At 49.3% G+C, this 26,127-nt stretch overlaps 12 protein-coding genes across 12 annotated transcripts; 7 read left to right on the top strand and 5 right to left on the bottom strand.

The window, feature by feature from the left end:
- Nucleotides 1–277: 277 nt before the first annotated feature.
- Nucleotides 278–1,719, top strand: CI109_103919 (uncharacterized protein; the record flags this gene model as incomplete). Its single annotated transcript, XM_032006756.1, has 9 exons — nucleotides 278–329; nucleotides 400–548; nucleotides 645–731; nucleotides 805–919; nucleotides 1,011–1,065; nucleotides 1,138–1,181; nucleotides 1,247–1,459; nucleotides 1,544–1,622; nucleotides 1,674–1,719. The coding sequence occupies 9 exons, from the start codon at nucleotides 278–280 to the stop codon at nucleotides 1,717–1,719; spliced, it is 840 nt and encodes a 279-aa protein (XP_031858959.1).
- Nucleotides 1,720–1,836: 117 nt separating this feature from the next.
- CI109_103918 (uncharacterized protein) lies at nucleotides 1,837–4,220 on the bottom strand (the record flags this gene model as incomplete). The annotated part of the gene is made up of 11 exons (XM_032006757.1): nucleotides 1,837–1,876; nucleotides 1,937–2,199; nucleotides 2,252–2,360; nucleotides 2,425–2,749; nucleotides 2,827–2,892; nucleotides 2,965–3,098; nucleotides 3,179–3,282; nucleotides 3,363–3,601; nucleotides 3,666–3,727; nucleotides 3,812–3,924; nucleotides 4,005–4,220. 11 exons carry the CDS (start codon nucleotides 4,218–4,220, stop codon nucleotides 1,837–1,839), a joined length of 1,671 nt encoding a protein of 556 aa, XP_031858960.1.
- Nucleotides 4,221–5,142: 922 nt separating this feature from the next.
- Nucleotides 5,143–7,475, top strand: CI109_103917 (uncharacterized protein; the record flags this gene model as incomplete). Its single annotated transcript, XM_032006758.1, has 9 exons — nucleotides 5,143–5,278; nucleotides 5,369–5,451; nucleotides 5,521–5,569; nucleotides 5,634–5,889; nucleotides 5,953–6,440; nucleotides 6,492–6,535; nucleotides 6,590–6,654; nucleotides 6,716–7,336; nucleotides 7,394–7,475. 9 exons carry the CDS (start codon nucleotides 5,143–5,145, stop codon nucleotides 7,473–7,475), a joined length of 1,824 nt encoding a protein of 607 aa, XP_031858961.1.
- A 250-nt stretch (nucleotides 7,476–7,725) lies between these two features.
- On the top strand, nucleotides 7,726–9,996 carry CI109_103916 (uncharacterized protein; the record flags this gene model as incomplete). The annotated part of the gene is made up of 8 exons (XM_065967404.1): nucleotides 7,726–8,290; nucleotides 8,359–8,471; nucleotides 8,527–8,633; nucleotides 8,696–8,975; nucleotides 9,032–9,561; nucleotides 9,619–9,744; nucleotides 9,802–9,843; nucleotides 9,909–9,996. 8 exons carry the CDS (start codon nucleotides 7,726–7,728, stop codon nucleotides 9,994–9,996), a joined length of 1,851 nt encoding a protein of 616 aa, XP_065823476.1.
- Nucleotides 9,997–10,744: 748 nt separating this feature from the next.
- On the top strand, nucleotides 10,745–11,958 carry CI109_103915 (uncharacterized protein; the record flags this gene model as incomplete). The annotated part of the gene is made up of 3 exons (XM_032006760.1): nucleotides 10,745–10,848; nucleotides 10,921–10,974; nucleotides 11,097–11,958. 3 exons carry the CDS (start codon nucleotides 10,745–10,747, stop codon nucleotides 11,956–11,958), a joined length of 1,020 nt encoding a protein of 339 aa, XP_031858963.1.
- Nucleotides 11,959–12,179: 221 nt separating this feature from the next.
- Nucleotides 12,180–13,623, bottom strand: CI109_103914 (uncharacterized protein; the record flags this gene model as incomplete). The annotated part of the gene is made up of 6 exons (XM_032006761.1): nucleotides 12,180–12,332; nucleotides 12,431–12,591; nucleotides 12,693–12,968; nucleotides 13,079–13,218; nucleotides 13,308–13,367; nucleotides 13,436–13,623. 6 exons carry the CDS (start codon nucleotides 13,621–13,623, stop codon nucleotides 12,180–12,182), a joined length of 978 nt encoding a protein of 325 aa, XP_031858964.1.
- Nucleotides 13,624–14,542: 919 nt separating this feature from the next.
- CI109_103913 (uncharacterized protein) lies at nucleotides 14,543–16,710 on the top strand (the record flags this gene model as incomplete). Its single annotated transcript, XM_032006762.1, has 7 exons — nucleotides 14,543–14,782; nucleotides 14,872–14,951; nucleotides 15,070–15,347; nucleotides 15,441–15,753; nucleotides 15,823–16,276; nucleotides 16,366–16,480; nucleotides 16,535–16,710. The coding sequence occupies 7 exons, from the start codon at nucleotides 14,543–14,545 to the stop codon at nucleotides 16,708–16,710; spliced, it is 1,656 nt and encodes a 551-aa protein (XP_031858965.1).
- Nucleotides 16,711–17,208: 498 nt separating this feature from the next.
- Nucleotides 17,209–19,278, top strand: CI109_103912 (uncharacterized protein; the record flags this gene model as incomplete). The annotated part of the gene is made up of 12 exons (XM_032006763.1): nucleotides 17,209–17,281; nucleotides 17,346–17,539; nucleotides 17,634–17,704; nucleotides 17,766–17,930; nucleotides 18,018–18,259; nucleotides 18,319–18,380; nucleotides 18,433–18,463; nucleotides 18,519–18,810; nucleotides 18,874–18,957; nucleotides 19,027–19,051; nucleotides 19,111–19,202; nucleotides 19,260–19,278. 12 exons carry the CDS (start codon nucleotides 17,209–17,211, stop codon nucleotides 19,276–19,278), a joined length of 1,350 nt encoding a protein of 449 aa, XP_031858966.1.
- Nucleotides 19,279–19,525: 247 nt separating this feature from the next.
- Nucleotides 19,526–21,107, bottom strand: CI109_103911 (uncharacterized protein; the record flags this gene model as incomplete). The annotated part of the gene is made up of 7 exons (XM_032006764.1): nucleotides 19,526–19,689; nucleotides 19,796–20,213; nucleotides 20,310–20,500; nucleotides 20,591–20,691; nucleotides 20,779–20,907; nucleotides 21,002–21,027; nucleotides 21,084–21,107. The coding sequence occupies 7 exons, from the start codon at nucleotides 21,105–21,107 to the stop codon at nucleotides 19,526–19,528; spliced, it is 1,053 nt and encodes a 350-aa protein (XP_031858967.1).
- A 327-nt stretch (nucleotides 21,108–21,434) lies between these two features.
- On the bottom strand, nucleotides 21,435–22,460 carry CI109_103910 (uncharacterized protein; the record flags this gene model as incomplete). Its single annotated transcript, XM_065967403.1, has 3 exons — nucleotides 21,435–21,743; nucleotides 21,821–22,113; nucleotides 22,202–22,460. 3 exons carry the CDS (start codon nucleotides 22,458–22,460, stop codon nucleotides 21,435–21,437), a joined length of 861 nt encoding a protein of 286 aa, XP_065823475.1.
- A 406-nt stretch (nucleotides 22,461–22,866) lies between these two features.
- Nucleotides 22,867–24,782, bottom strand: CI109_103909 (FK506-binding protein 4; the record flags this gene model as incomplete). Its single annotated transcript, XM_032006766.1, has 9 exons — nucleotides 22,867–22,909; nucleotides 22,965–23,017; nucleotides 23,088–23,235; nucleotides 23,312–23,397; nucleotides 23,585–23,861; nucleotides 23,922–24,080; nucleotides 24,135–24,205; nucleotides 24,263–24,691; nucleotides 24,759–24,782. The coding sequence occupies 9 exons, from the start codon at nucleotides 24,780–24,782 to the stop codon at nucleotides 22,867–22,869; spliced, it is 1,290 nt and encodes a 429-aa protein (XP_031858969.1).
- A 391-nt stretch (nucleotides 24,783–25,173) lies between these two features.
- On the top strand, nucleotides 25,174–26,115 carry CI109_103908 (uncharacterized protein; the record flags this gene model as incomplete). Its single annotated transcript, XM_065967402.1, has 4 exons — nucleotides 25,174–25,176; nucleotides 25,219–25,578; nucleotides 25,861–26,031; nucleotides 26,107–26,115. 4 exons carry the CDS (start codon nucleotides 25,174–25,176, stop codon nucleotides 26,113–26,115), a joined length of 543 nt encoding a protein of 180 aa, XP_065823474.1.
- Between the last annotated feature and the right edge of the window lie 12 nt (nucleotides 26,116–26,127).

Genomic DNA, 26,127 nt, shown 5'->3' with positions numbered 1-26,127 from the left:
CCTGCACAAGCATTGTCGATCATATCCCCTTGGGACTCTTTGTGAGCGCAGATATCTATCAGTTTTTACCGGCGTGGATGTTTACCGAGATTTGGTGCCCAGTGACGTCAAGGGTGACTAGCGGTAGTACATACGATTCCAGTGAATTTGTCACCTGGAATGATGCATTTCGATCCAGGTATGCACTGCCCACATTCATGCATGTTCAAGTGCTATTCCGTGCGTTGCATCTTTACATCTATACATTCAAAGCTACAACACATAGCTCATGGTCATTATGTCGTCTGATAAAGAACAAACCTCGGTCAAATCCTGCTGTATCACCGGCCGTAAGTCGTTTCACCATTCACCAACCCATTTCTAGCCCGCACTGACCCGCCCATCACCCATCAAACTTAGACATTCACGAAGGTACACCCGAAGGTTCCTTCCAAGAGCTATACGGTATACGTACCTACGTCTCGAACAAGAAGAGCGGTGGTGAGAAGCAGGATGTTTGTCTTTTGATCTCTGATGTGTTTGGAGCGGATTTTGTCAATACTCAACTTGTAAGTAGTCCCTACACGTTCAATTCATAACCAGCCCCACTTCAGCGTTTATGGTTCCCGCGGCCGGTTGAGATGTAGGGCTGATATCGTCTATAGGTGGCGGACGAATGGGCTCGTAGAGGATGGAAAGTCATCTTGCCGGATTTCTTCCAGGGGGATCCTATCGATGTGTCCAATATTCAAGTGAGTTTGACTACAACTTGCCGTCTCATACGTCAGAGTCAAGATGATTGACCAGACATGCTACCTGGCATAGGCAATCATGCCGAACATCCGACACAAGGCCAAGGCATCATTGGTTCAGAAGTCAGGGGAGACGGTGCAGGCTACATCAGTATACGCCCCTTGGTTGTTCAGACATCGCGAATCAGGTGAGTTTGACGATACAGGTTAACAGCCCTCAAACTCGCCAGGAAGTGGACAAGCTACGGCGGACTTCTAACCTCTTTTGACAATTTGTAGTCTCGCGACCACTTGTCGAACAGTTTGTCAAAGATCTGAGGAATGACCCAACCACGTGAGTGTCTTTGTCTGCAAGTTGGTGTCAAACGGCTTGGGCGGACCACTGACAGCTATCGTCATCACTTAGTGGAAAGGTCGCTGCGATCGGTTATTGTTGGGGAGCTCGATACTGTACGTTTTCCCGTCCATTGCGTCTTCGTAATCCAGTACTGACCTAGCTGTCCCTCATACTACAGGCATGTTGCTTGCCCAAGACACGTCTCCTGTCAAAGTAGATGTAGCAATCGGCAACCATCCTTCTTTCCTCACGCAAGACGATGTCAAGCCCATCACATCTATCCCATGTGCAATCTTCAAAGGTGATGTCGATGACATTATGAGTGACTCGCAATTGGAAGCGATCGAGGAGATCTTGAGGCCGAAGTTGGGCGACAACTTATTCGTCAAGCGTGAGTTGATAGAGGGGTCATCATGGCTCAGGATTAAGGAATGAGAGCTTGAGCTGATATGCGTCCTACTGCTTCTCGTGATAGTATACCCCGATGCTGTCCATGGATTCGCGGTGCGAGGCGATATGGAAGATGGTAGGGAAAAGGCACAGAAGGAGGACGTGTGAGTATGATTTGGGGAAGCTGATCTGGATGTACTGATGCTATCGTGCAGAAACAAAATTGCAATGGACTTCGTCGCGAAACACTTCGCTGCCTAATGTGTGACAGGATCCAACTCAACAACAACAACAACAATAACAACAATTGCGGATAAAGTTTTCGATTGACAAGACATATCATCATTCATGTATATTACTTATGAACCCGGACCATCGCTAGTAAGAGTACACAAACTCGTCATTCTCCAAGTCGGTACTGCATCAAAGTCACATTAGTTACACGCCTTACGCGTCGCTATCGCAACACTAAGCTTACAGATCCAAGAACGCCTTTTGACCATGTGTCTGGGTAATCCCAGCCGCCTGATCGTTGGCGGCTTGCTTTTCTCGCAGACCAGCCCATTTGCTCTCTGCCTCGAGGGAGAAATCGATGATGTCACCGGACATTCCTCTCGCTTCCCTTCGTCTTTTGTTACGTCTGTTGAGGAAGTAGATCCAAACGGCTAGGCCGACGACACATCCCTCGGTGACGGCCATTGAGATGATGTTGTCTCGAAGACCGGGGAAGTAGTATGGTGCCTATATGACCTACGTTAACAACGTTCCTGACAATGTTTGAGTATCGACTTACGGAGTTTGAAGTGAAGAGTTGAGGACCGATGGCATTGCCGACACAAACGGCTCCCCACTCGATAGACGCAAGTACTGACTTCTTAGTACCACCGCCGGTGTTTGCGTTGCTAGAACATCGCCAAACCGTCAGTTGATGGCTTCTTCCTGAAGAAAGCCGGTGATTGTACTCACGCCCAAGCGAATGTGAGGGGAGCTACAATACCGGAGAATTGCAAAAGCATATACGCTCCCAACAACTGATGTGTGTATTCCTTCCCTCTCGGAATGATCCATAACCAAATAGCACCGGCCAAAGTCACCGCGTTGACGAAGAATAACATGGGCGCTTTCACTTTCGTCTTCATCATTACGAAGGAGGTCAAGAAGCCGAGGACGATCTGGATGGCACCTGGGATCATGTTGAATAGGATTGTGTGGAATTGGTCATACCCGAATGACTTCAAGATGAGAGGTCCGAAAGCGGACACTCCGCCAGCGGTGATGGCGTGTGGCAAGACTGATAGTCGCCAACAGGGTCAGCGATGCGTTGCCAAGATACACCGACAGGGAGCTGAGAAGGGACGATCGTCTTACCCATACCGACGATAAAGAGCGTTTTGAGATCGGTGAAAGCTTCCCAAACCTGCTTCCATTTGAATTCTGATCACCATCTAGATCACATCAGCGCCCACTTACACTCGCTACCGATGCCGACGTATCAGTGGGACTCACGCTTCCCTTGCACACCAGTCTGGTTGTACCTAACCCTTTCGAGGGCGATACGTTTTTCGTCTTCCGTCAGGAATCGGTTCTTGATCGGACTCTCGGGCCACACGAACACACAAGGGATGGCAAAGGCGAACGAGCTGTCAAACGAAACCAAGTCAGTGAAAGTCCTTCTAGTCACCAAAGGCCTACGACAGAATCAGGATTATGAAGTGCTCACATGACACCAATGACGAGGAAGATGAGTTGGTAGGGGTGCATTCCAGTCCCCCTGGAATGCCCAACACCCCAAGTCAACAAACTCCCAAAGATACCAGCGAAGCCCTGCAAATGAAAACAAGTCAGTGGCCAGACATGTTGAATCCATCGTGACTTGTATCAGACCTGAATGGGAACCAACGTACGTTGAAGAGATACCACCAATTGGCTCTGAAAGGCTGCTCCCTTCTCGTCCACCACATCGACACCGTTACCATCATCGTCGGAGCGATACTCGCCTCGAAAAGACCGAGGAAAAATCGTAGGGCGATGAGACCCTTGAATCCCGTACATGCTGCCATGAGAAGTTGACTGATGGACCAGCCGATAAAGTTCATGGAGATCCAATAATGGATAGGGAATACGGTAAGAGCATACGCCGAAGCTGAGGACGGGTTCTTGTCAGTACGGGCATTGCATAGCTGGACTAGGTGGTGAAGTCTACTCACCAGGTTGACCAACGAGGGCGGCGATGTAGACAATGGTGGTCAGCCACGCATATTGTTGTCCACTGCGGTCGGAACACATCAGTCATCCGTTGTATGACTGGCTGCCACATTGCTACGGTACGAAGTGTGCCAGACGAGTCACTCACTGAAGATGTGCGTCTTTCTGGATATTGAATACGGAAGCGAATGACACTGCCGACTTGTCAAGTTGTTGAAGAAAGTACATGATTGCCATGAGTGGCAGTAGCCTGATATCGATCTGAACCGTCCAATTTTTAAATGTTAGACAGGTTGAATACCAAGTCGTCCGCCATCATACGGCTTGAAACGGTTGCTTACCTTCCATCTCACACGTGCGCTCTCTTCAGCTGTTATGGCTTCTCTCTCCCCATGCTCAGCTATGAAAATAGCTGCAGCGTCGAGATTTTGGACGTTGGTCACATCGATGTGTTTTGATTGATCTTTGTCTTCACTTGTGAGGGACAGCAAATCACCAGCAGACGGATCACGCTCGCGTTGATTGATGTAGTTGCTACTCAGATTGTGAGACGACATTTTGATGAATAGAACAGTCCAGCCAGTAACTACTCCGGAAGGGCAGAGGTCGGAGGATGCATGTCTTGTAGATGTAAGCAGCTTTAAGTACGGCGGTTTCTTTCGCCACAGTCAGAGTACAGCTAGTCAGCTGCATCACACCACCTTATCCAATTTGTCTTCGGATCGGGTTGAGCAGAAAAAAGCAAAGCAAGGCAATGCATCTCATGCCAATATCGTAACATCGTCGGATTACACCTACCACCGACCATCGCGACGCTGTTCAGATTGCTTGGAAGGTAGATAATAATAGACCGGACATTTGATATAGCGATGGGAAGATAATCAGTTGACCAAAAAAAAATCGATGGCGAATATCATCGTGATCACTTGACAAACCCACCGTAGCTACGATAGTTTTGTGGCGCCGGATGTCTTTCTCCCTCCCTGCCCCTGTTCCACCAACACTCAGCCACGATTAGTCAGGCGCATGACGTCTTATGCATGTTCACTGCATGTATTCCAGATAATCGCAATCTAGATACATGCATAAACTCAAATCTGTCTGTGTTATTCCAGATAACAACGTCTTTGCGTCAGGTGATGTGCTCATCTCCAGATGCCAAGATCGCACATCCCACCACGGTCCCCACGGAACCTCGACCGAATCTACTGCATAGTCCGTCGGCTCGGACTTGTTCTCCCTCGGGCTGGAAGTGCGTCGAAGAGAAAGAACGGGATGGTCGGCGGTATGATTCTCCGCCATTACGGTAACCGGCGCCGCGAGATCTATAATTAGCCAACAAGCTCGGCAGACCGAACATCACCATCAATAGTAACGTTAATCCTTGAATGCGACTGTACAGTATCTTGACTTTTGAGGTCTGACCTCCCAAACATCGCGTAGCATTCACTTCACAAAGACGACAGGATCGACTGCAGGATGAGCACGAAACGACCCAACTTCTTGCTCATCGTGGCGGACGATTTGGGATATTCTGATTTAGGATGTTATGGAAGTGAGATCAAGACGCCAAATATCGACCGGCTAGCCGCAGAAGGTCTTCGTTTCAGCGATTGTCAGTGACCGTTCTGTTTGCGAGTCAATGCTATGTGGGACGTGATACACTGTGGAATCTGTCTGACCTGATTGTTTGGCTTGTTTGCAGACCACACGGCGCCGATGTGCTCGGTCGCTAGGGCGATGCTTATGTCGGGAACCGACACCCATGTTGCTATGCAGCATGTCATGGTCAACCAGAAGGCAAGTTGGGAATCAGTCACTACGGAGTAAAATATGTTGACGAGATTACTCATGCAGACCCAAGATCCAAGCAACTACAACACTTCTGGAAATGAAGGCTACCTGAGTAGGTTGTTGACCCAGCACTTTGACTTCAAGTTCGGATATTGACTGATACTCTCCGTCGCTAGCTCGAAACATCGCGGCTATGCCTGAATTGTTCAACGACGCAGGATACCTCACCTTCATGTCCGGCAAATGGCATCTCGGTTTCCGACCTGGATATATCCCCAGTGATAGGGGGTTCCAGAAGGTTTTCTCGTGTTTGCCCGCCAGCAGTAATCATTTTGGATATGATCCGAAATGGGAAGGTGGGGAGGAGGGTCGAGCGGGAGTACATGGGCATCAGCCACCGATATACGTGAAGCAGGATCAACGATATGTCGTGTGAGCAAGAGTTCTCAATGACTGTAATCGGTGTTAAGCTGACTAAGTGGCGTGTCGTCGTAGTAAACCGAATATGGAATCTTCTCCGGATGGATTCTACAGCTCCATCACCTACGTCAACAGCCTTTTGTCCTATTTCCAAGAACGTACGGAGGAAGACAAGGAGAAACCCTTCTTCGCCTATCTGCCATTCACAGCCCCTCATTACCCATTACAATGTCTCAAATCCGATCGTGACAAGTATCACGGGACCTACGATTCCGGCCACGCAGCTCTGAGATTGAAACGACTCGAAAATCTGATTCAATTGGGTATCATACCGCCCGACATCAACCCACACGAGGTGGTCAGTCCTGAGAATGCAGAGTGGGATGAATTGACCGACAAGGAGAAGAGATTTAGTGCGAGAGCTATGGAATGTTATGCCGGTATGGTCGAATGTATGGACAGAGAAACAGGGAGAGTGTTGGATTACCTGAGGGAGACGGGACAATTGGATAATACGGTGGTCTTGTTCTTCTCGGACAACGGAGCGGAAGGTACAGCATTAGGTGAGCATAAATGTCTTTCAGAACATATACAAGTTCTGACACTTGACTCAGAGGCGGAAGAAGTCGTCGGACCATGGTTAATCGAAGTGATCAACGTGAGTGAGCCAATCTGTGGGCGTCAGTGGGGACGTTGCTAACGCTGTGCATAGAAATTCTACAACAACGAGTACGAGAACATCGGAAACGCTGATTCGTTTTGTTGGGCTGGGCCAAGGTGAGTCGCTTTTGTGTTCATAGAAAGGAGGGAACGCAACAGTCTGACTCGCTCGATACAGATGGTGTCAAGCGTCCACCGCTCCAAATCGTCTTTACAAGCATTACACCACCGAGGGTGGCATCCGAGTCCCCTTTGTTATGAGATATCCAGGCTTCTCCCACTTACCCAACGGATCGATCTGTCATTCCTTCACCACGGCCATGGATGTGCTACCTACCTTCCTAGATTTGGCAGGTATAAAACACCCCAATGCGAACCCATCTCATCCTCGCGAAACGGCAAAATACCACGATCGTCTAGTCTACCCTATGCGAGGTAAATCCTGGGTACCTTTTCTATCGAAGGGTACCGCTGCGCCATCTGTCGCTCGAGACGAAGCAAAGACGGTGTGGGAGAAACAAGCCGATACGGTCTACGGTGATGATAATCCGGTCGTAGCATGGGAACATTACGGTAAAGCCGCTTTAAGAAGTGGGAGATGGAAGATTGTCAATATGCCAAAACACCATCCTACCGGTACAGGGAAATGGCAGTTGTACGACCTGTATTCGGATCAAGGAGAGACGAAAGACCTAGCAGATGAACGTCCGGAGAAGGTTCAGGAGATGTTGGTGTTGTGGGAAGAATGGTTAAAGGAGACTGGAGCGCATTACACCACTCCATTGGAGACCGCGGACGGGTAAGTCAGTCACAAATTCGTCAAAAACAGCGAGTTCAAGCTGATTCCCTCTTGCAGCTTCCTGGACAGAGACATCATTGGCGATCAGCGCGCTTGGATGAGGTTAGGGAATGGCAAGAAGTTTGACGAGGCATTCTGATGTTATAGATATAGATAGTCATGCATACATATAGCTAGCCATGCATCCGGGCAGTAACACGGGACGATCACCACGTGGGAAGAGGATCACCACGGCGGTTTTACGCGACGAACACAACGACTAAGGCACAAAGAGCATCATCCCATACACATCTTTTGCGACTTGTTCCCATATTTCCATGTCATGGGTATGAGATAGACACACACAGACGCCAACATAACATGCTCTTCACCCCGTCCAACACTTACAGATGAGCCCTACGGCAGAAGATTCCGACCAACTCGAGCTCTCGGCTTATGGTTCCTCGACTACAGCCGAAGCGTCGAGCTCCACCCATCCCCTCCTCTCCAATGGTCATGGTCACAATCATGACCATGTCCCCTCACCACCTACTACCCCTTCACGACGACGAAAACACTCGACATCAGCGATACACCGTCGCTATCCTACTTTATATCTCGCCTTGAAGCGGTGGTGGAAACCCTTAACAGCTATCACATTACCCTTCTTCTTGCTATTCGTCTATGCTTTGGTTCACCCACATGTCAAGGGATTACCACCGTTGCCGAAAGTACACATAACGAGCGGATCGACACCATACCCACCAGGTGGAGTGGAGGAGATATACGAGGAGAAGATCGTTCATCGGTGTCTGTGTGGAGCGACCAGTGAAGGAGAGAGATTATGTTCGATATATCATGAAGAAGGGTTGAGGAGTAGTAGGATGGTACAGGGGACAGGAGCGAGGATGAGAAGGATGTTGCAGAAAGCAAGGGAAGGTGGAGTCATGAAAATTGGAGTATTGGGGGGAAGCGGTGAGTCCACTGCATCGTGACTCGATCCTCAGTGCACTGCGTTCTCTGATGCAACGAACGACTTGCAGTATCCGCTTGTCACGGCGTTCATCCTAGCACAGATTACCCTCAAGGTGATCCAAAAGGTCCAGGCTGTTATACTACTCTGCTGAAAGACTGGTTCGATAATACATTCCCTGGTGTAAGTGGCGATGTGACTCGCTCTGTCCGCGTGCTTGGCTTATAATCCATCATAGGCCGGACACGAGCTTATGAATGGAGCAATTGGAGGGATGGACTCGAGCTATTATGCATTCTGTGGAACTCATCATATCGCCACGGACACAGACCTCATCATCTTGGAGTTTGACGTCAACGATCAGACGTGAGTGCCAAGCATTAAGATGATTACTGACATCTGAGTAGTGATATAATATACCAAGCATTCTTTGACCAACTCCTCCGAGCCCTATCTGAATTCCCTTCACAACCTGCTATCCTTATCCTTGGTGCTTGGGGACCGCAAGTGGCCCAAGATCAAGGATACGGTGATCCTCAAATCGTTCATGCTCCTATTTCACTCTACTACGATGTCCCTTACCTCTCGATGAAACGACTGTTGTTCAACCATTATCTGCGTTACCCCGAATCTACCGCACAAGCATTTTTCCAACCGGATATTCTGCACCCGAACGCTCGAGGCCATGTAAGCTGCGCTTCGCGTAACCCCAGTACTAGCTAGATGCTGATTTTACGTCGCAGCGGATCCTCGCCGACCTTTTGATATCGTATCTCGAGTCGGAGCTCTGCATGCTCACGCATTACGGATTACCCGTCGTTCCTCCCGTAGCAGACACTATATCCAGTACCGACCCTTTCTCTGACCTCGTCGACATTCCATTCCCACTAGATACTCTGCACCTCGTCGATCCCGTCACACCCCCACCCAACTGGGAGAGCACTTTCGATCTGAAACCACTACAGGCTCTCACTGAGGAAAGAAGGTTCTTCGTCCTTCCTTCCACCCCTTACTCCGTCCCACCAGTCGGAATCTTTACACCGTTACGCGACGTGGTGGACCCGAAGAAACCTGATCCCACATCGGGCAAACACATCACCGGATTAATACAACCCAAACTATTCTGCGCGGACGCGAACGACCCACAACATCCGATGGCACCGACCAAGTTTGAGGGATGGGAGAAATTTGTTTGGAATGGGGAGAAGCATTATTGGGTATCATCAACAGTTGGAGCGAGAATTCGAGTGGAGATCACGGTCACTGCCGGAAGGTGAATCAAACTCAATTCAACTGAGAGGGACACTTGCTGATGTGTTTGGGATTGTAGAGTCGCGGTGTATTACTTCCGAAGTCAACATTACAACCTTGGAGACGCTAGATGTTGGGTTGATGACAATGAGGACGGCGCAGTGATGCTGTCTGGATACTGGACAAAGCAGTATAACGTGGCTGTGTGAGTGTGGTTTTCCTCTCCCAAGCTATACTAGTACTGACGAATAGGGACTGTTAGTGTCGCATACATCGACGAGAAAGTCACGCCGGGAGATCACTAGTGAGTAGCCTAGCTGAATGTGACTTCGACGAGGACAGAGACTGACAAGGTCCGCTCTGTCGCAGTGTAACATGCGAGGTCGCCAAAAACACATCCCATCCAAACAATCCCAACGCGCACCATTTCCGTTTGACTGCAATCATGGCGACGTAGATGAGTCTAGATGGGGCATGGGTATATGGGGTATGAACGGGATATTGCTGTTTGTGTGTCGCGTCATGAACAGACGGTTTGTCACTGGGTCTCTGGTTCCACGTTGTTCAAGCTATGGCATCGTGCAATGCCGGCTTCCATCATCTCGGCATGTCATGGAACATCCCAGACCATACATCCGTACATCGACTCGAATAACTTATCAGGTATGTATACAAGCATGGAACAATCTATGATACCCTAACACCGTACATGTATGGTTTACGGCAATATATACCCGCGCGCTTGTTCCGAGATAAGACACCGAGGAACTTTCGAAGCGTTTTCCAATCAATTGTCTGTATTGTTGGAAATGTCATCCACATCAACATCTACAGTCTCTCTTGGATTTCCCATCAAACACAATATACTTGTATAGAAGAATAGAATGGAAATATAGAAGGACATTTCCATCGAGTCAAAGAGATATTTCCCATCGCAGAAGCAACATCACCAGACCATTAATCGTTATTTTGATCCGCCCGGTGGAAAGTCTATACGATTGATCACGGGTCATTGAACACTGATCAGTCGTTGATTGGAAAAACATTCGTTTCGTTTCGACTGAATCAACCACACGACATATATATACTTGGCGAGCGAGTCTATCCTCCTTTTCCCCTGGTCCAACTTTCATCCCACCGTATATTCACCTCCCCGCATACCCTCGTATATACAACTTCCTTCATATCCCTTTGCACCATTCAAGATGACAATCGCCCCAGCACCTACATCGACTTCCGAGACGGTCTCTCAGCCGTGGATCAAGACACCTCTCATCTACTCCGCGATCCTCTCGAAGCTTGCTGGATGGTGAGTTACCGCGCACTCCCCCTTAGGGCGTGCATGGAGATCACCTTGCTCATTATTTCCTTACGTTTGTAGCAAGATCTATCTCAAGCTTGAGAATGTGCAGCCCAGTGGTTCGTTCAAGTCGAGGTGAGTGGTGGGTCTAAACATCACAACAAGTCCTCTGCTACCCTCTCCATGCGACTTTCTCCGGTCTGTCCACGTCTAGTCTTTGGGACAATAGTCGCTGACCATTCTCTCTCCATTCGCAGAGGAGTAGGCAACCTCGTCCGTCAAGCCATCCTTCGCGCCCCTCCCAACACCCCACTCCACTTCTACTGTTCTTCCGGTGGAAATGCCGGACTCGCTTGCGTCACCGCTGCCGTCACTCTCGGTCATGCATCTAGCGTCATCGTCCCTCTATCCTGTAAACCGATGATGATCGACAAACTCCGTGCCGCAGGAGCGACCGACGTGATTCAAATTGGTCAAACGTGGTTCGAAGCGGATAAACATCTTCGAGAGGTGGTCCTTGCGAATGATCCGAATGGAGTTTATGTGCCGCCATTCGATCATCCGGATGTTTGGAAAGGTGCTTCGTCGATGATTGAGGAGATTGATGAGCAATTAGAAGGGGATGGGAAGATGGATGCGATCGTATGTTCGGTCGGAGGAGGTGGATTGTTGATTGGTCTTTGTGATGGTCTGGCCAATCGTCCAGAAGATAAGAAGAACAAGACACAAGTGGTCACTGTAGAGACACTTGGTGCTGAATCGTTATATCAATCGGTACAAGCCAAATCACATATCACCCTACCTGGAATTACATCGCTCGCCAATTCTCTCGGATGTGTACGTGTCGCTTCTCGAGCATTCGAATACGCCCTTCAACCTCACGTACATAGTACAGTCGTCAGCGATAGAGAGGCCGTCGAAGCCTGTATACGATTCGCAGACGATGAGAGGATATTGGTCGAACCAGCTTGTGGAGCGACGATCGCATTGGTCTACACGGGTAAACTTAAGGAGGTGTTGAAGTATGATGAAGGGGATAGGGTCGTATTGGTCGTTTGTGGTGGCTCGAATATCTCTCTGGAGATGTTACAGGGGTACAAGGAGACCTTCAATTTGTAGACGGAGCAGGGAGCCTGTGTCTGGTTTTGCCTTAGGAAAGGAATACGGGACATTGACGAGTCGTAGGACTGGTATGTAAACGTTATAGTCTCAAGCAATCAATGCATATGTATGATAATCACTCCACTTTCACCTCGGCGCGGCGACCACTCTCGTCTACGCTCTGTCTGTCCCACTGACCTATGCTACATTGAACCACCTCACACACACCCTCACGCAAGCTACGTTCTCAGCCCGGCTAGCTTGAGAACGATAGGCGTCTCCTCCGGCTCCTTTCTCGGTCTCGTCCTGTTTGCCGGGTCCAAAGTCCCGTCAGGTCGACGTGGAAGGGCATTGTGATACCCAGGTCTTTCAGCGGGGATACGGTTCATATTCTGCAAACGAGCGAGAATATCAGTCATTTCCTTCTTGCGGTAGAGGGTGTTCTACGGCATGTGTCATTTGGGAGGGGCGAAAGTTGATCTATACTTACGGGGAAATGTGTTGTTCCCTTCCTATCTTTGAACACTTGGACCTTCTTTGTCTGTTCTTCTGGAGTCATCTGATCTCGAGGACAATAACACACGTACGTGACGAAACGTGTCTGAGTCCCGACGGGCGAGGCGTTCCAGTGAATCGTACGTGAGTCCCATACTGCGGTGGTAGTAATACGACGGGACGTCAATGATCCGCTAAAACGTTTTATGATGGCCGTTGACCAGGGAGTTTCTGATACGTGGAACGACCTCACTCACAGATCAAATCGCCCTTCCCTGCACAAATCTTCACCTCTTCACACCCTTTACTCTTGAACCACTCATCTTCTCCTTTCTTATACGTATACCCATTCTCATTAACGCCCGCATCTTGATCCGCTTTGAATCCGCCAATGGACTCGAAATACTCCTGGTGGAGCTTGTGAGATCCCTTGAGGACACAGAGACCACCATCTTGGGGACCGTTAGGTGACAGATTGGCAATACCTTGGTAGAGCTCAAAGCGGGAGATGGTACGTGGGTTCTGGTCGATATCTACCCACATTGATAGTTGTCGAAGGTCAGCTGCAATCTGGACCCCATCGAGCCACGCCCCCATCGATAGTTATTGGATCGGGGTGGAGATGTGCGTTTGTCAGACTCACGAGGCCATGCTGGCGTAGGCTTGATATCCTTTCGACCAGTCTCCGCGTTGATAGGCAGAGAAGCGTTCATACCGTCAAACGAGGCAATGAGATCGTCTGTGCCCCATATCTGCTCAAACACTTTGATGATGGCAGGTTGGCTGCGTTGGCAGTAGGTAAAGAGAAGGGGTCAAGAGCCACAGGTCAGCTGTGTCAATAAAGTGAGCGGGAGTCGAGACGCCCGACTTACGTTCTGATCTTCCAGACGAACGCTTCGTGGTTCACCGAATACCGATTATACAGTCCCCCCCTGGGCACAACAGATCAATCAGCACAGCGCCCCTGCTTAAACACATAAAATGAGGGCGTGAGACTCACGTCGTACTGTACGGGAGATGCTCTGCATCCCACGTAGATCTGTCATCCCTCTTGAACCCATAAGGGAAGCTTTCCAACCATTCCCAAGCTTCAGAGACGAACTCGTCGCATACTTCAGCGGGGATGATATTGGGCAAGACGACATAACCATCTCGTTCGAGATCGACAAGGAATTGTGGTCTGGTCATTGTTATAAGAACTGTTGTGGGCGGATCTTTCTGCTGTACCAACTGGTGATCGTATGCATGATGACCTCTTCTGCTTATCTGTTCTATTTTAAATGCGATAACACAAACTTGTATCCTGCGTACGAACCACTATCTCCCCCACTTGTCAACGGGCACGCCGGGGTGGGGGAGGTCAAGTGGGGAAAGTGGGGATACGGGTGGGTGTGCTTCACAAGCGTGCATATGAGGAGAGTCGGAACCCATGCTCCGGAGCGATGGATGATTCTTCTCGTGTGGGCTTAAGCTTAGGGGTGACGAGGTTGTTTTCTTCTTGAGGTGAAGGTATATCGGTCATGTGACGAGTTGCTCGTTCGATAGGCGGAGTAGAGGTGGGTTCAGCCAGTATGTACATGGGAAGGATGAATGGCAGAGTGACCGCAGGGCGTGTGAGTTGTTGCACAAAGTTCGGCTTTCGGCTTTCGGTGGTTGTAAGCTTGATTCATTCAGGGGAAGACATGCTGGCATCGTAAGGGGGGGAGGAGAGATAGCGGACGACAGAACGCGGAGATTACCGATCACAAACAATTTGCTTCCTTGGATAACAGGGAGGGGGAAAGAGAAAGGGGGAAGATGGGAATCGGAATGATAGAGTTTTGGATTATGTTCTTTCCAACTCACCCCTCATGACCTTATCTCGAGTAGACCGGTTTGCCAGAGTGGGGAAAGTGGGGCAAAGGCATAGATGTATTGATACATAAATGATAAGTTGTTCTTATCATTGGTCGTGAATGATCTTCTGATTCTTAGCCTCACAAATCACACGCTCTGAGAGTCAGCGCGACTACTACGGGCTGCAAACATCGTTTGTGATTGCCTGACTGAACTTGCACTCCCCCTTGTAAAGACATCTCGAAATATCAATCACCTACTTGCTTGCACGATGTCGACTTTAGACGACAAAAACCTAGCTGGTACGGGCACCGCCGCCCTCCACGCCGTCCAGTCAAACGGATCGATCGAGAAACCAGCCGGGATCTCCACAAAAGAGATCCAGGGTGACTCTGCATTCTACGAGACTATCACGGCGACACCGTTGAATCCTTGGTCAAAGACCAGTTTTCAGCTATATGGGATCTTGTTGGTGGCCGCGTTGAATGCAACGGCGTCAGGTTTCGATGGTGTGAGTGAACGCAGCGATCTATTCATGTGTCTTCTTCACACGATCACCGAGAACCAGTGCTGATCTGAGGTCTTGTCATGCCTGGGTAGTCCATCTTCAGTTCGATCAACGCCATGACACAGTACAAGGAGTACTTCCACCACAAGGAGACCGGTGCGTCGACCGGAATGTAAGTGGCCGAGCAAACCTTTCTAACTCTGGCCTCACACGCCGATCGACTCCTATCACCGCACCTAGACTAGAACGTCTATTTCGACTACCGCTGACATTGTTGCTTCGTCCCACAGCATTTTCATGATCTACACCATCGGCAACATGATCGGATCACTGTTCACCGGACCTATCTGCGACCACCTCGGTCGACGAGCCGGTATGGGCGCAGGAGCCATCGTCATCATGGCTGCTGCTATCATCCTGACAGCTGCTCGGAACGACTCGTATTTGCTCGGTGGTCGGTTCTTGCTCGGTTTCGGAATTTCCATCGGGACAAGTTCAGCACCTACTTATGCATTGGAATTGGCACCACCTCAATGGCGAGCGAGAGTCGTCGGGTATTACAATACTTGTAAGTGGCACTTTCACGTCGCGCGAACCTTAAGTTTCCTACCTTTCCTACATCTTGGACACATGCTAATTTGATATTCCCCTTGCTATGCAGTCTTCTACACTGGATCTATCTTGTCTACAGGAGTAGCATACGCATCGAACAAAGCATCTGGTCAGCTCGCCTTCCGACTCCCACTAGGACTCCAACTCCTCCCTCCGATGGTCATCCTCGCAGGCGTCGCTTTCATCCCCGAATCGCCACGATGGCTCACCGCTCGAGGTCACAAGGAGAAAGCACAAGCTATCCTTGCCAAATACCATGGTGGGGGCGATATCAACCATCCGGTTGTGCAGCTTGAGATCAGGGAGTTCGAGGAGGGTATCGAGGTGAAAAAGGCTCAATCGTGGTGGAATTATTCCGATTTGTGAGTCCCTAGGGTATTTCTTCTTCTTCTCTTCGCTTCCAATCAACTAAAACACCACTTCTATCGCAGACTCAACAGTCACAACCAGCGCTGGAGATTTTTAATGATGGGATTCATGAGTGTGTTCGCACAACTCAGTGGGAACTCAGTCCTCACGTACTACCTCCCGAACATGTACACTCGATTGGGGATCACCTCGACCAGTAGACGGCTCCTTCTGACCTTTGCCAACGCCATTGTCTCGTGTACTGGAGCCGTAGCCGGTTCTGCCACGAACGATAGAATCGGTCGACGTACCAAGCTCTGGGTCGGTTCCATCGTACTGTCATGTCTCTTTGCGGCCGTCACTGGATTCTCGAGTCAATTCGGAGACGACAAGAAGCCGAACGAGCATCTCAGTAATGCCGGTGTCGCTTTCATCTTCCTTTTCGGTTGTGCCTACAGCTTCATCTACACCCCGTTGACTGCTACATACTGTGCGGAAGTATTGGCGAATCACACTAGAGCCAAAGGAATGGGTGTGGTGAGTACTCTGGGCTTCCCCGTGACGATCCCAGCTTCGTGCTGTAATCACACGTTTCAGTACGCTAATTCTCATAATTATCCACCCAGCACGTCATCCTGTCAAACACTACCAACTTATATAACACCTTCGTGACTGCTATCGCTCTCGATGCGATCGGCTGGAAATACTACATCATCTTTGTGGCACTCAACTTGGTCTACGGTGAGCCAAAAAGCACGGTTATTTAAGTACAATCCTGACTATCGCCTCTTTCAGCTGTCGTGTGGAATCTCTTTGGTGTTGAGACCCGAGGGCGTACGCTTGAGGAGCTGGATGCTGTCTTTGACGCCAAATTCCCTCCCAAGGCGGCATTGCAAAAGACGATCATGGTGAAGCGTAATGGTCACTTGGAAGATTTGGAAGGCGCGGGGCCAGTATATCAAGTCAGGTAGCGTTGAGTCGATGGCAAAGTAGATTCCATCTTATCAGGGCCTTGAAGTAGAGGTAAAGGGGGCTCTTAACCGAGGGCATGAATGAAGTTGTTCAATACAAATACATAAGGTTATTGTAGATAGAAAGCCACAAGGGATGTATTTAGTTTGACCTATAAGAGTACCGGGCTAGTCGATTAAGCGTAATACATTTGATCCCGTTGTATGATGTAAATGAGTTTGTGCCGGCACCTATTCATTGGTTGTTAACCGGAAATTACACACACCACGACTCGAAACAACTCACTCTCACTCTCATATCTCTTATCCTTTCCTTTCAACAACAATCCATTCACACGTTGATATCTATTGCAAACAACCATTGTCTACCCTCACAGAGTAGCGAACATCCCTGCACCTTGTCTCCTCCCTTGATCACCTCGCTTTAGTTGACTCGTGACAAACAGTCTACGGGGTATTTAAAGCCTTCCGCGCCCAAGGGGCATTCCGCTATCCAACATGTCACGATTCAAGATTTCAGCTGCGTTATGGGATCGTATCCATCATTTCGCTTCCTTCCCTCAGACTGGAGGTATGTGTCCATGCCCCTTCAGCAGGTCGCGGAACCACAACTAACGGGCTTTGTGAACTCGCAGTATCGCTCCAACAAATGGTTCTATTTGGCCAACATCCCACCCAAGGAACATTACTCAAAGCATCCCAATTCTTATCCGAGGAGTTACCCATCAGACTCTCACATCGCGTAGTCGAACTTGAGAGCCTACCGGATGGACTGAGCAAGATGCCATCCATCAACAAGGTGAAAGAGTGGTATGCACAGAGTTTTGAGGTGAGTTCCCCCATCCCGATTATTCCCGACATACGACTCACTCGTGCTACCCGGGAGTGCAACGCAAAGAAGCTGAAGCGCAATGTGATGCTAGGAACTCGTGACTTTCCCGAAACCGAGACTCAAGCCTGAACTAGAGGACATACTTCGTATGCCTCCCGCAGAGTAAGCTAGCGCGTTGCCCAACTCCCAGCCTTTAGCTAACATGACTATACTCACCACGCAGGACAATCCCATTCCCATCTGCTACACCGAATCCTTCGCTTGATCCGCTCATGCATGAGGGACCGGTAGGACATGGTTTGGCATCAGAGAGACATATAGCGACAGGAGGAAACGGCTTCCATTTACCGAACACTGCGACAAGACTGAGAATACCTATCGAGCGGAGGTGAGTTCACTACCACGAACCATTGCACTCTCACCTGCTTTATCGCTTACTCATTACACTTGTTGACGTTATTTCTTTGCCTGGAAGATACTTCTCACCGCCACCTAAAACCATCATTTACCCGCCCGAGGTACACGACTATAACGAACGATTCACACGTCTCCTCGAGAACATCAAGAAAAGACACGACCCAACCGTTACTACCGTCGCGCAGGGTGTACTGGAATGGAAGAGGAAGCAAAAGGCAGGCAGGATCGATCAGAGTATCCAAGAATGGTTGGATAGGTTCTACATGAGTCGCATTGGAATTCGTTTCTTGATAGGACAGCGTGAGTGCGATCGTTTGATCCTGAAGTGCGAACATCCGCTGATTCTAGTTGCGATACAGACGTTGCGCTGAACACACTGCAACCTCATCCTGACTACGTGGGAATCATCTGTACAAGAGCTGTGAGCTGCATAGATCTTCAAGGGAAAGGACCTGTAACTAACTTTGTTCCAGAACGTACACGATATATGTCACGAAGCGATTGGTGAGCTATTCCTTTCATTCGACGGCTACGTGCAATGTACTAAAACCTTTAACAGAAAACGCACGATATGTATGCGAAGAGCACTACGCTCTATTCAAAGGCCCTCCTATCCAGCTGCTCTGTCCTAAAGATCTAACATTCGCCTATGTACCCGGACATCTCTCACATATCTGTTTCGAACTACTCAAGAACTCGCTACGAGCGGTGGTTGAACGATATGGTGTAGATAACGAGGATTCGTTCCCGCCTATCAAGGTCGTGGTGGTTGAGGGTAGCGAAGATATCACTATCAAGATTTCGGATGAGGGTGGTGGGATTCCGAGAAGTGCGATCCCTATGATATGGACGTGAGTGCGATGTTGATGCTAGTACAAGACAAAGAAATCGCTGACGCTGTATCATCTGTATAGGTATCTCTACACCACGATGAGCGATGAGGGACTCGAGGCAAATATCGATGCTTCAGATTTCAAAGCCCCAATGGCTGGATTTGGGTGAGTTCCGCACGCGTATCTTGATTTCAGTGAAGGGTTATTGATCAATGCATTTCACCAACACTCCAGTTATGGACTTCCCCTCTCAAGACTGGTACGTAGTGCTTCGTTGGACACTCTTCCTTGATTGTTTGCTGACGTTGTCTCACACAGTACGCTAGGTTCTTCGGCGGTGACTTGCGTTTGATCTCGATGGATGGGTACGGTACCGATGTGTATATCTCTCTGAATAAGTTGTCATCGAGGTGGGCTAGTTCTTCTAAGTCTACAGATTCCTAGCTGACCTTGGTTGTCATATATAGTCGAGAACCGCTGCAGTAAACGTTCCAGGTGGTCAGTTTGGCAAAAGGAACTGTTCATTTTACGCGTTACGAGTGCTTAGCAGGAACTGAAGGGGCGTGGTGTTGAGTACTCGACCGACATCGGAAGGAGAGTCAACAAGCCAAGTTGTCATAGTGATTGCCATCAAAACAAAAAGCGTTTCACAAACCAATTGTACAATGCATGAATTACTTTGTTGAATGTACATGTCCACCACGCCGTTCTACATGATATGTCTCTCGCCAATCTACTTTTTCTTCTTGTCCTTCTCCTCTTCCTCTGCTTCCTTCTTAGCCTTTGCGACGTCGGCCACTTTCAGTCCGGCAGCTTCGGCAGCTGCCTCGTTCTCCTTTTCAGCGGGTGACTTGGCATCTTCGATCTCTTGTTGTGCGTTCTCGATACGGTTCTCGACTGATAATTGAGGAGACAATCAGCTTAGTCCGCGAGACAGATCATCTATAGTGTTGTATGCCGCGTAGACAAGAGTCTGACGGAAAGCAAGGACAAGTTGACTCACTGAGATCATGCAGTGCCAAGACCGTCCTGACCATTGCACTAAGATAAACCACCAGAGTCTGATCGTTGACTCCTACTCTAAACGCTTTACCAAGTTCTACATCTCCTCCTAATTGAGGCAAGAGACCCATGATCTCCTGAAGTTGATAGACCACCTGATGATTCAGAGGCAATTTACCCTTTCGGACCGCTGATAGATAATCTTTTATCTCCACGAGTCGAGTATGAAGACCGCGTAAAGATTGGAGTTGAGAAGTGACTTTTGTAGAGAGGGATTGGGTGGTGAGGAGTGAAGAGGAAGGTGCGGAAGATGATGATGAGATATCTCGAAGGAGATGTTCGACTCCGATCTCTTCTGCTTCTTCAGCTTCGATAGATGTCGGGACGTGTGTGAAGGTTTGTTGAGTGGCCGTACCGTCCTAAATAACATCAAAGATCAGCCCACGTCATTACCAAGTCGATCACTCCGTCTTTCCTCTACTGAGCTTAGCAGAGGGAGCCACAACCCCACTCACATCTTTGATCTCCTCGACTGCGAAATATGCATCTGTCGGAATACCCGTATCCCCTCTTCCACCCGTCGCTCTGACATCCACAATGACCATGACGGGTCGTGAACAGAATCGCTTGAAAAGCTGCGAGATCTCAAGATCGGAAGAACGGAGTCGAGGTCCTGTATGATAGAATCCGATAGGTCGTTCTTTGGCTACATGGGTGTAACAAAACAGTTTGAGTCAGCCCAGAGGCCAGCCCTTTTTCATCGACACGAGATGGGGTGATTAGGCTGTTGACTCACCATTCACTTTTCTGAACATCCTCCACATCTCCTCTACATAATCCAGATCGAGGAAGAATGTTTTCGGATCACGTTCATCCTCCTCGAATGGAATAGCAAAGCTACAAACAAACAAATAAGCGCATGTAAGCGATCACCACTTCGGCTCTTAGGGCACGACAGACGACCGCACGTCTGGAAGGACTTACGAGTTGGCAACGTTGATTGTACTCCCTGCATCTTGTCCTAATAATACACCCAACACTCGTTTGTTCTTGCCGACTGGGACTCGAGAAGCATGATCGACTACTGAAAGGAGGACGAGGGGATGGATGACGCTGTGGACGGCCAACACAGATATCAATAAGAGCGATCTCATCCTACCAGACAATCAAAGCAGGAGTGGAGGATCGGAGCAGCAGGTTGACTCACACATTGACAGCGCTGAGCTCGGTAACCTAAGACTGAGTCGTCAGCTCGCGTTTCCCTCCTCATCAAAAGAAGAGTAGCTCACCTGAGCTGTTGTGAGACCTGGCATTTTGAAGCTGTTCTATGCAGATTGATTGATTTTGCTGAATACAATGAAAGATAGACAGATGTAAATGCATCTGAACGTTGTCGAAGCTCTCCCTCACCTCAACACGCGTCAGCGTTAACGACCTCGCCTCCACCACTGTGTCATATCTCCGAAACGCCGAGCAGCAGCAGTGAGGAGCAGTGAGGACGATGATGAGCAAGGGTATTGAAGTGATATGCATGCATGTGCAGACATCACATCGTCGGTATAGATTGTACACATGTCAGATCTACATACATACTCGCAACGAGATAATACAACTGAGATAAAGATACATACACGCGGGCATTAACCCACCCTCCCACCCCATTCTACAAGTCTCCGTTGAATATCATCTAGACCTTCTTCTATCCTCTTTGTCGTACCTTCCAACGTACCTGTCCTTCTCACTTCCACAACCAATTCCTTACTCCCTCTCTTTGAGGTCGTTACAGCCGATGAATGGAGATACAATTGCGCCCAAGTTGGTGTGAGGGTGATTGAGAGATGTGTTTGGGGCAAAGGGAGAGTTGGGCGAGGTGGCACGTTTGGGTTAGGGTGTGGGATGATGAGGTTGGGTGGTAAAGTGAGGAGCAGATCTTCTATCCGTGCTGCGGGCTACGTGCAACAATATCAGTCTTGTGTTACTTGGGAATATCGCCAAGAGAGCGATGTGAAGTGAGATTCGAACTCACCTGTAACCGGGTAAAGATCTCTCTTTCTCCTTCACCCTCTTCTGACAATTCACTCTCGACCTTCCTCAACTCTTCCCCAACTTTGATAGCTATGAACCTATCGAACACCGCCGTCTCCCTCGCTCTTCCATCATACACCGAACGTGTAGACGCTCTTCCGTCCTCTGTGGAGTCGCTCTGGTCTGCCTCGGCGAGATGTGATGAGTCGTATGGGAATGGATCGGATGAGAAACCTCTTTGAATCAATGAGAGGAAAGTCTCCAAATACATTGCCCGAAGGATCGAAGTTGCAACTATAAAGTGGGGACGATAGCATGATTATCAGCTTCTCTGCCTAGTCTTCGCCTTTCGTCTGTCCTATCGGACGACTGGTTCACGTACCTAGCCAGAATACCCTGTTCACACCCCTCAGACCTCTGAACAAACCCCATATCCTCCTCACTCTCTCTTCTTCCGGATCAGACCAGAACCTACTCGGCGTCGCCCTCCTATCCAGCGTCAGGAGCAAGATCCGATGAACGAGATGTAACGGTAATGAATTGATTGAAGCTCGACCATGTGGGTCCCCTCTTCGGTGGGATAGGGTCGTGTTCGCTGTCGGGTAATATGGCGGTGGTGGGGCGAATGTGTCTCCGTTCATCTCGTGTGTGTGAAGTTGCAAGTGGCAAGTGGCGAAGCGGGGCAGGAATTATGTTGATAGTTACAGTTACAGCTTATTTATAACCGGTCAAGGCCGTTGGGAGATTGCTTCTTGGCAGAGTGTGGGGTAAGATATCCACCACGTGATGTCGTTATCCTTAAGCTTTACGGCCGAGACGAAGAACTTGAATGGCACGAGTACTCGATAAAACGTGCACTGGATCTACGAGCGAGAGCGACGACGATCATCCTTCTTGGCTACCGGTATGCGAAGAGCTATGGCACCCATCTCGGAACCTCTGAACGAGCCAGACCACCTCGTACATGGTACTGAATATGCATACATCTATCTACACATGCACCAATTGATTGATTATAGCCACGCTCCCTGAAACCTCATTTACTTCTTAGTTGATAGAAACAAGCTTGACGTCGAACTTGAGTGTGGAGCTGTTGATTGCAAGTCAGCACATTGCGAACGATATCAGCAGATTCCATAACTCACTTCTTGGGAATACCGGGGATCTTCTGGCTACCGTAGGCGAGCTGGGGAGGGATCTATATAGATAACGACACAAATCAATATTACGTCCAGACAAGTTTGACCTCGCAACCGAATGCTACTCACGGTCAATCGCCTCTCACCACCAACAGCCATGCCGGCAAGACCCTCGTCCCAACCTCGGATGACCTCACCCTTTCCGAGAGAGAAAGAGAAGGGTTTACCAGCAGTGTTGGCATCGAATTGTTTACCGTTGGTGAGTTTACCGATGTATCTGTTTGAGTTGGAAGACAAAGTCAGAACCGGGTCGTCTTGTGACGTTGATGCATCTCCAATGCGTCAAAACTCACCGCATGCCCAATCGCTTGCCGGTCCTGGCAACAGGTCCGTCTCCAACCTTGACATCCTCGATGATCAAACCTGAAGGGAGAGTTCTCTGCGATGCAACAAAACAGCTTGTATCAGTAAGTTTGTTCTGTCTGTGATATTCAACAAGATAATCTATGCATTTGAATAATGTATTCATTTTTTATGGGTAAACGTGGCGCTACGCGACAATCACGTAGCACAGGAAGGCAGGAAAGAAGGAAGGGCGGAAAGGAAGCTGGGATTTACTTCCTCACCTTTTGAGGAGCCTTGTTCTCGGTCTTCTTAGCGGCAACAGGGGCGGGCTTCTCAGCGGCAGTCTCCTCAGTCTTGGCCTTCTTGGCAAGCTTCTTCTTCTGGTTCTTGCTCAAACCCTCGGTGGACTCGGCGGCGGCAGCAGCCTTGGGGGCGGGGGACTCGATAGCGTCAGCCTTTCGCTTTTGAGCGGGCTTGGCCTCGGGCTCAGCAGCAGCCTTCTTGGAGGCGGGGAGAGCCTTCTTAGCGGGCTTCTCGGAAGGGATCTCGGTGATTTTGCTACGATGAGGACGATGTTAGATAACGGTACACGGGTCAATGTAGAAGAGGATAGCTCACGCAACGGCCTCCTCCTCCTCGGTGTCGAGCTCAATGTCCTCGTCGTCGGAACCGTAGATGTCCGAGTAGTCGTCCTCGCCGGAGAACTCGGAGTCAGAGTCGGACTCGGAGTCGACGTCGGGGAATTGGTCGATGTAGTTACCCAAGAGGTGAACGGCGCTGATAAGGCATCAGCATGAGGAACAATGACTTGCCACAACGATCCGAACTCACTTCTCGCCGGTGGTCTCGAAGATGACAACCTCGCCCTCGACGAAAGTGAGGTTGAGAGAAGCTTGCTCGATCTGTTTAATAGGTTTTGTCAGTTACTGCTTTATAGTCGTTTGACTGAGCTAGCTCACCTTGCCGGCAGTCAAAGAGGCCAAGACAGAGGTCTCCTCAAGCTCGTCCTCAAAGTCCTCGTCATCATCCTCACTGTCCTCCTCGTCGTCATCCTCCTCATCCTCACCGTCAACCTCGATCTTCTCAGCCTTCTTAGACTTGGGCTTCTCCTCCTCGTCAGCCTCCTCGTCCTCGTCGTCGCTGTCAAGACCGTACTCGGCTCTCAAAGCTGCCTCCTCCTCAGAGTCGAGCTCCTCATCGTCCTCGGAGTCGTAGTCCGAGTCGTCAGAGTCGCTGTCGAGGGCACCGGCGGGGATAGGGTTGTGGGTGACCTTGATGACGGATCGACCGTCGGCAGATCGGAGCTCCTCGCCAAGAGCGGCGTTGGTGATTTGGAAATCACGACGGACGTAGATGGGGTACTTCTCTCCGGGAAGGAGGGTGAGACTCTGCGCACCAAACAAGAAATCAGCGGGAGTGCTAGCGGTGCTGCAGCAACAAGCTTGAATCACTCACCCAGAGGTTCATTTTGACGGCCATTTTGATTGTGGATTTATGTATGGAATGTGATAGAAGGTGATAGTTAGAAGGAACGTTTATGAAGAGGAGAGTGAAGGATGATGATAAAATAATCAATCAACTTTTATCTTGTGGTTGTGGAGTTCTCTCTTCAACTTTTTCCAAAATCACGTGGTTTGAGAAAATAACAAAAACATTACGCGAGGTACGTCAATGGGTGGCAACGGTATTTCGGCGATATGAGTATTTGATTCCGGTGTGGCACAGCTTAAGCCTGGATGACCTCTCGGCGCGGTTCAGTTAGGTCATGACGTCCTGTGCAACGTATCTTGACAGCAGCAATCTCCATCTTGTTGACGAGTGCATGTCTGCAAACAGATACAAGGACATACCCCGCTAGTCACGTATCATCATGGTGAGTAGCCTCATTACCAATGCTGGGTGGTAGGACTTTCAGCTAACCCTCCGCTCTGCACCCGCTTCGCCCCAGTCCAACACCCTTCGACCTTATCTCAACGCTGTCCGAGCGACATTGACGGCCTCTCTGACACTCGAGAATTTCTCTTCACAAGTGGTCGAACGACACAACAAACCTGAAGTGGAGACTCACACTTCTCCCGAGGTATTACTCCACCCACTCGTCGTATCGCGTAACGAATCAGAGAGGGTATTGATCGAACCCAGCGTCAATAGTATAAGGATCAGTATAGCCATCAAACAGGCTGATGAGATCGAGAAGATCCTGTGTCATAAATTTACGAGATTTATGATGATGAGAGCGGAAGGGTTTGTGATTCTGAGGAGGAAACCGTTACCGGTGAGTGTCCCGAGCGGAGCGAGCGCCAGCGAGGGATAGTAGAAGGGCGGGTGGGTGGGGACGGTTAGTGTAGGGTCCCGAGCGACAGTGAGGGACTGTCGACGGGCGGGCGGGCGGAAATGAGAAAAGAATGATACCATTCGAGCTATAGCGAGAGGACATGATAAGCTGAGGTAGGAAACGGCATGGATCTTGACACGCAAGAGGGTGGAGAGCAAAGACCGAGGACATAGTCCAAGTTACGATTGCTAACACATCACCTCTCCCCCTTCCACCTTACAGGGCTACGACATCTCCTTCCTCATCACAAACTTCCACTCCGAGTCAATGCTGAAACACAAATTGGTCGATTTCATCATCCAGTTCATGGAAGATGTTGACAAGGAGATCAGTGAGATGAAATTGAGTTTGAACGCTAGGGCACGTATCGTTGCAGAAAGCTATCTGTCAACTGTGAGTTGGAGCTTGTTTCCATGTCAAGGATCGAAAGTAAACTCAATGCTAATGTGTATAACCTATCACGTGCAGTTTGCATAAAGTGGTAGATGT

Source organism: Kwoniella shandongensis, chromosome 7, assembly GCF_008629635.2.
Source record: "Kwoniella shandongensis chromosome 7, complete sequence".
NCBI classification, from domain to species: Eukaryota; Fungi; Basidiomycota; class Tremellomycetes; order Tremellales; family Cryptococcaceae; genus Kwoniella; species Kwoniella shandongensis.
Note: the sequence above shows the minus strand (reverse complement) of the source record. Positions and strands in the feature narration are given on the sequence as shown.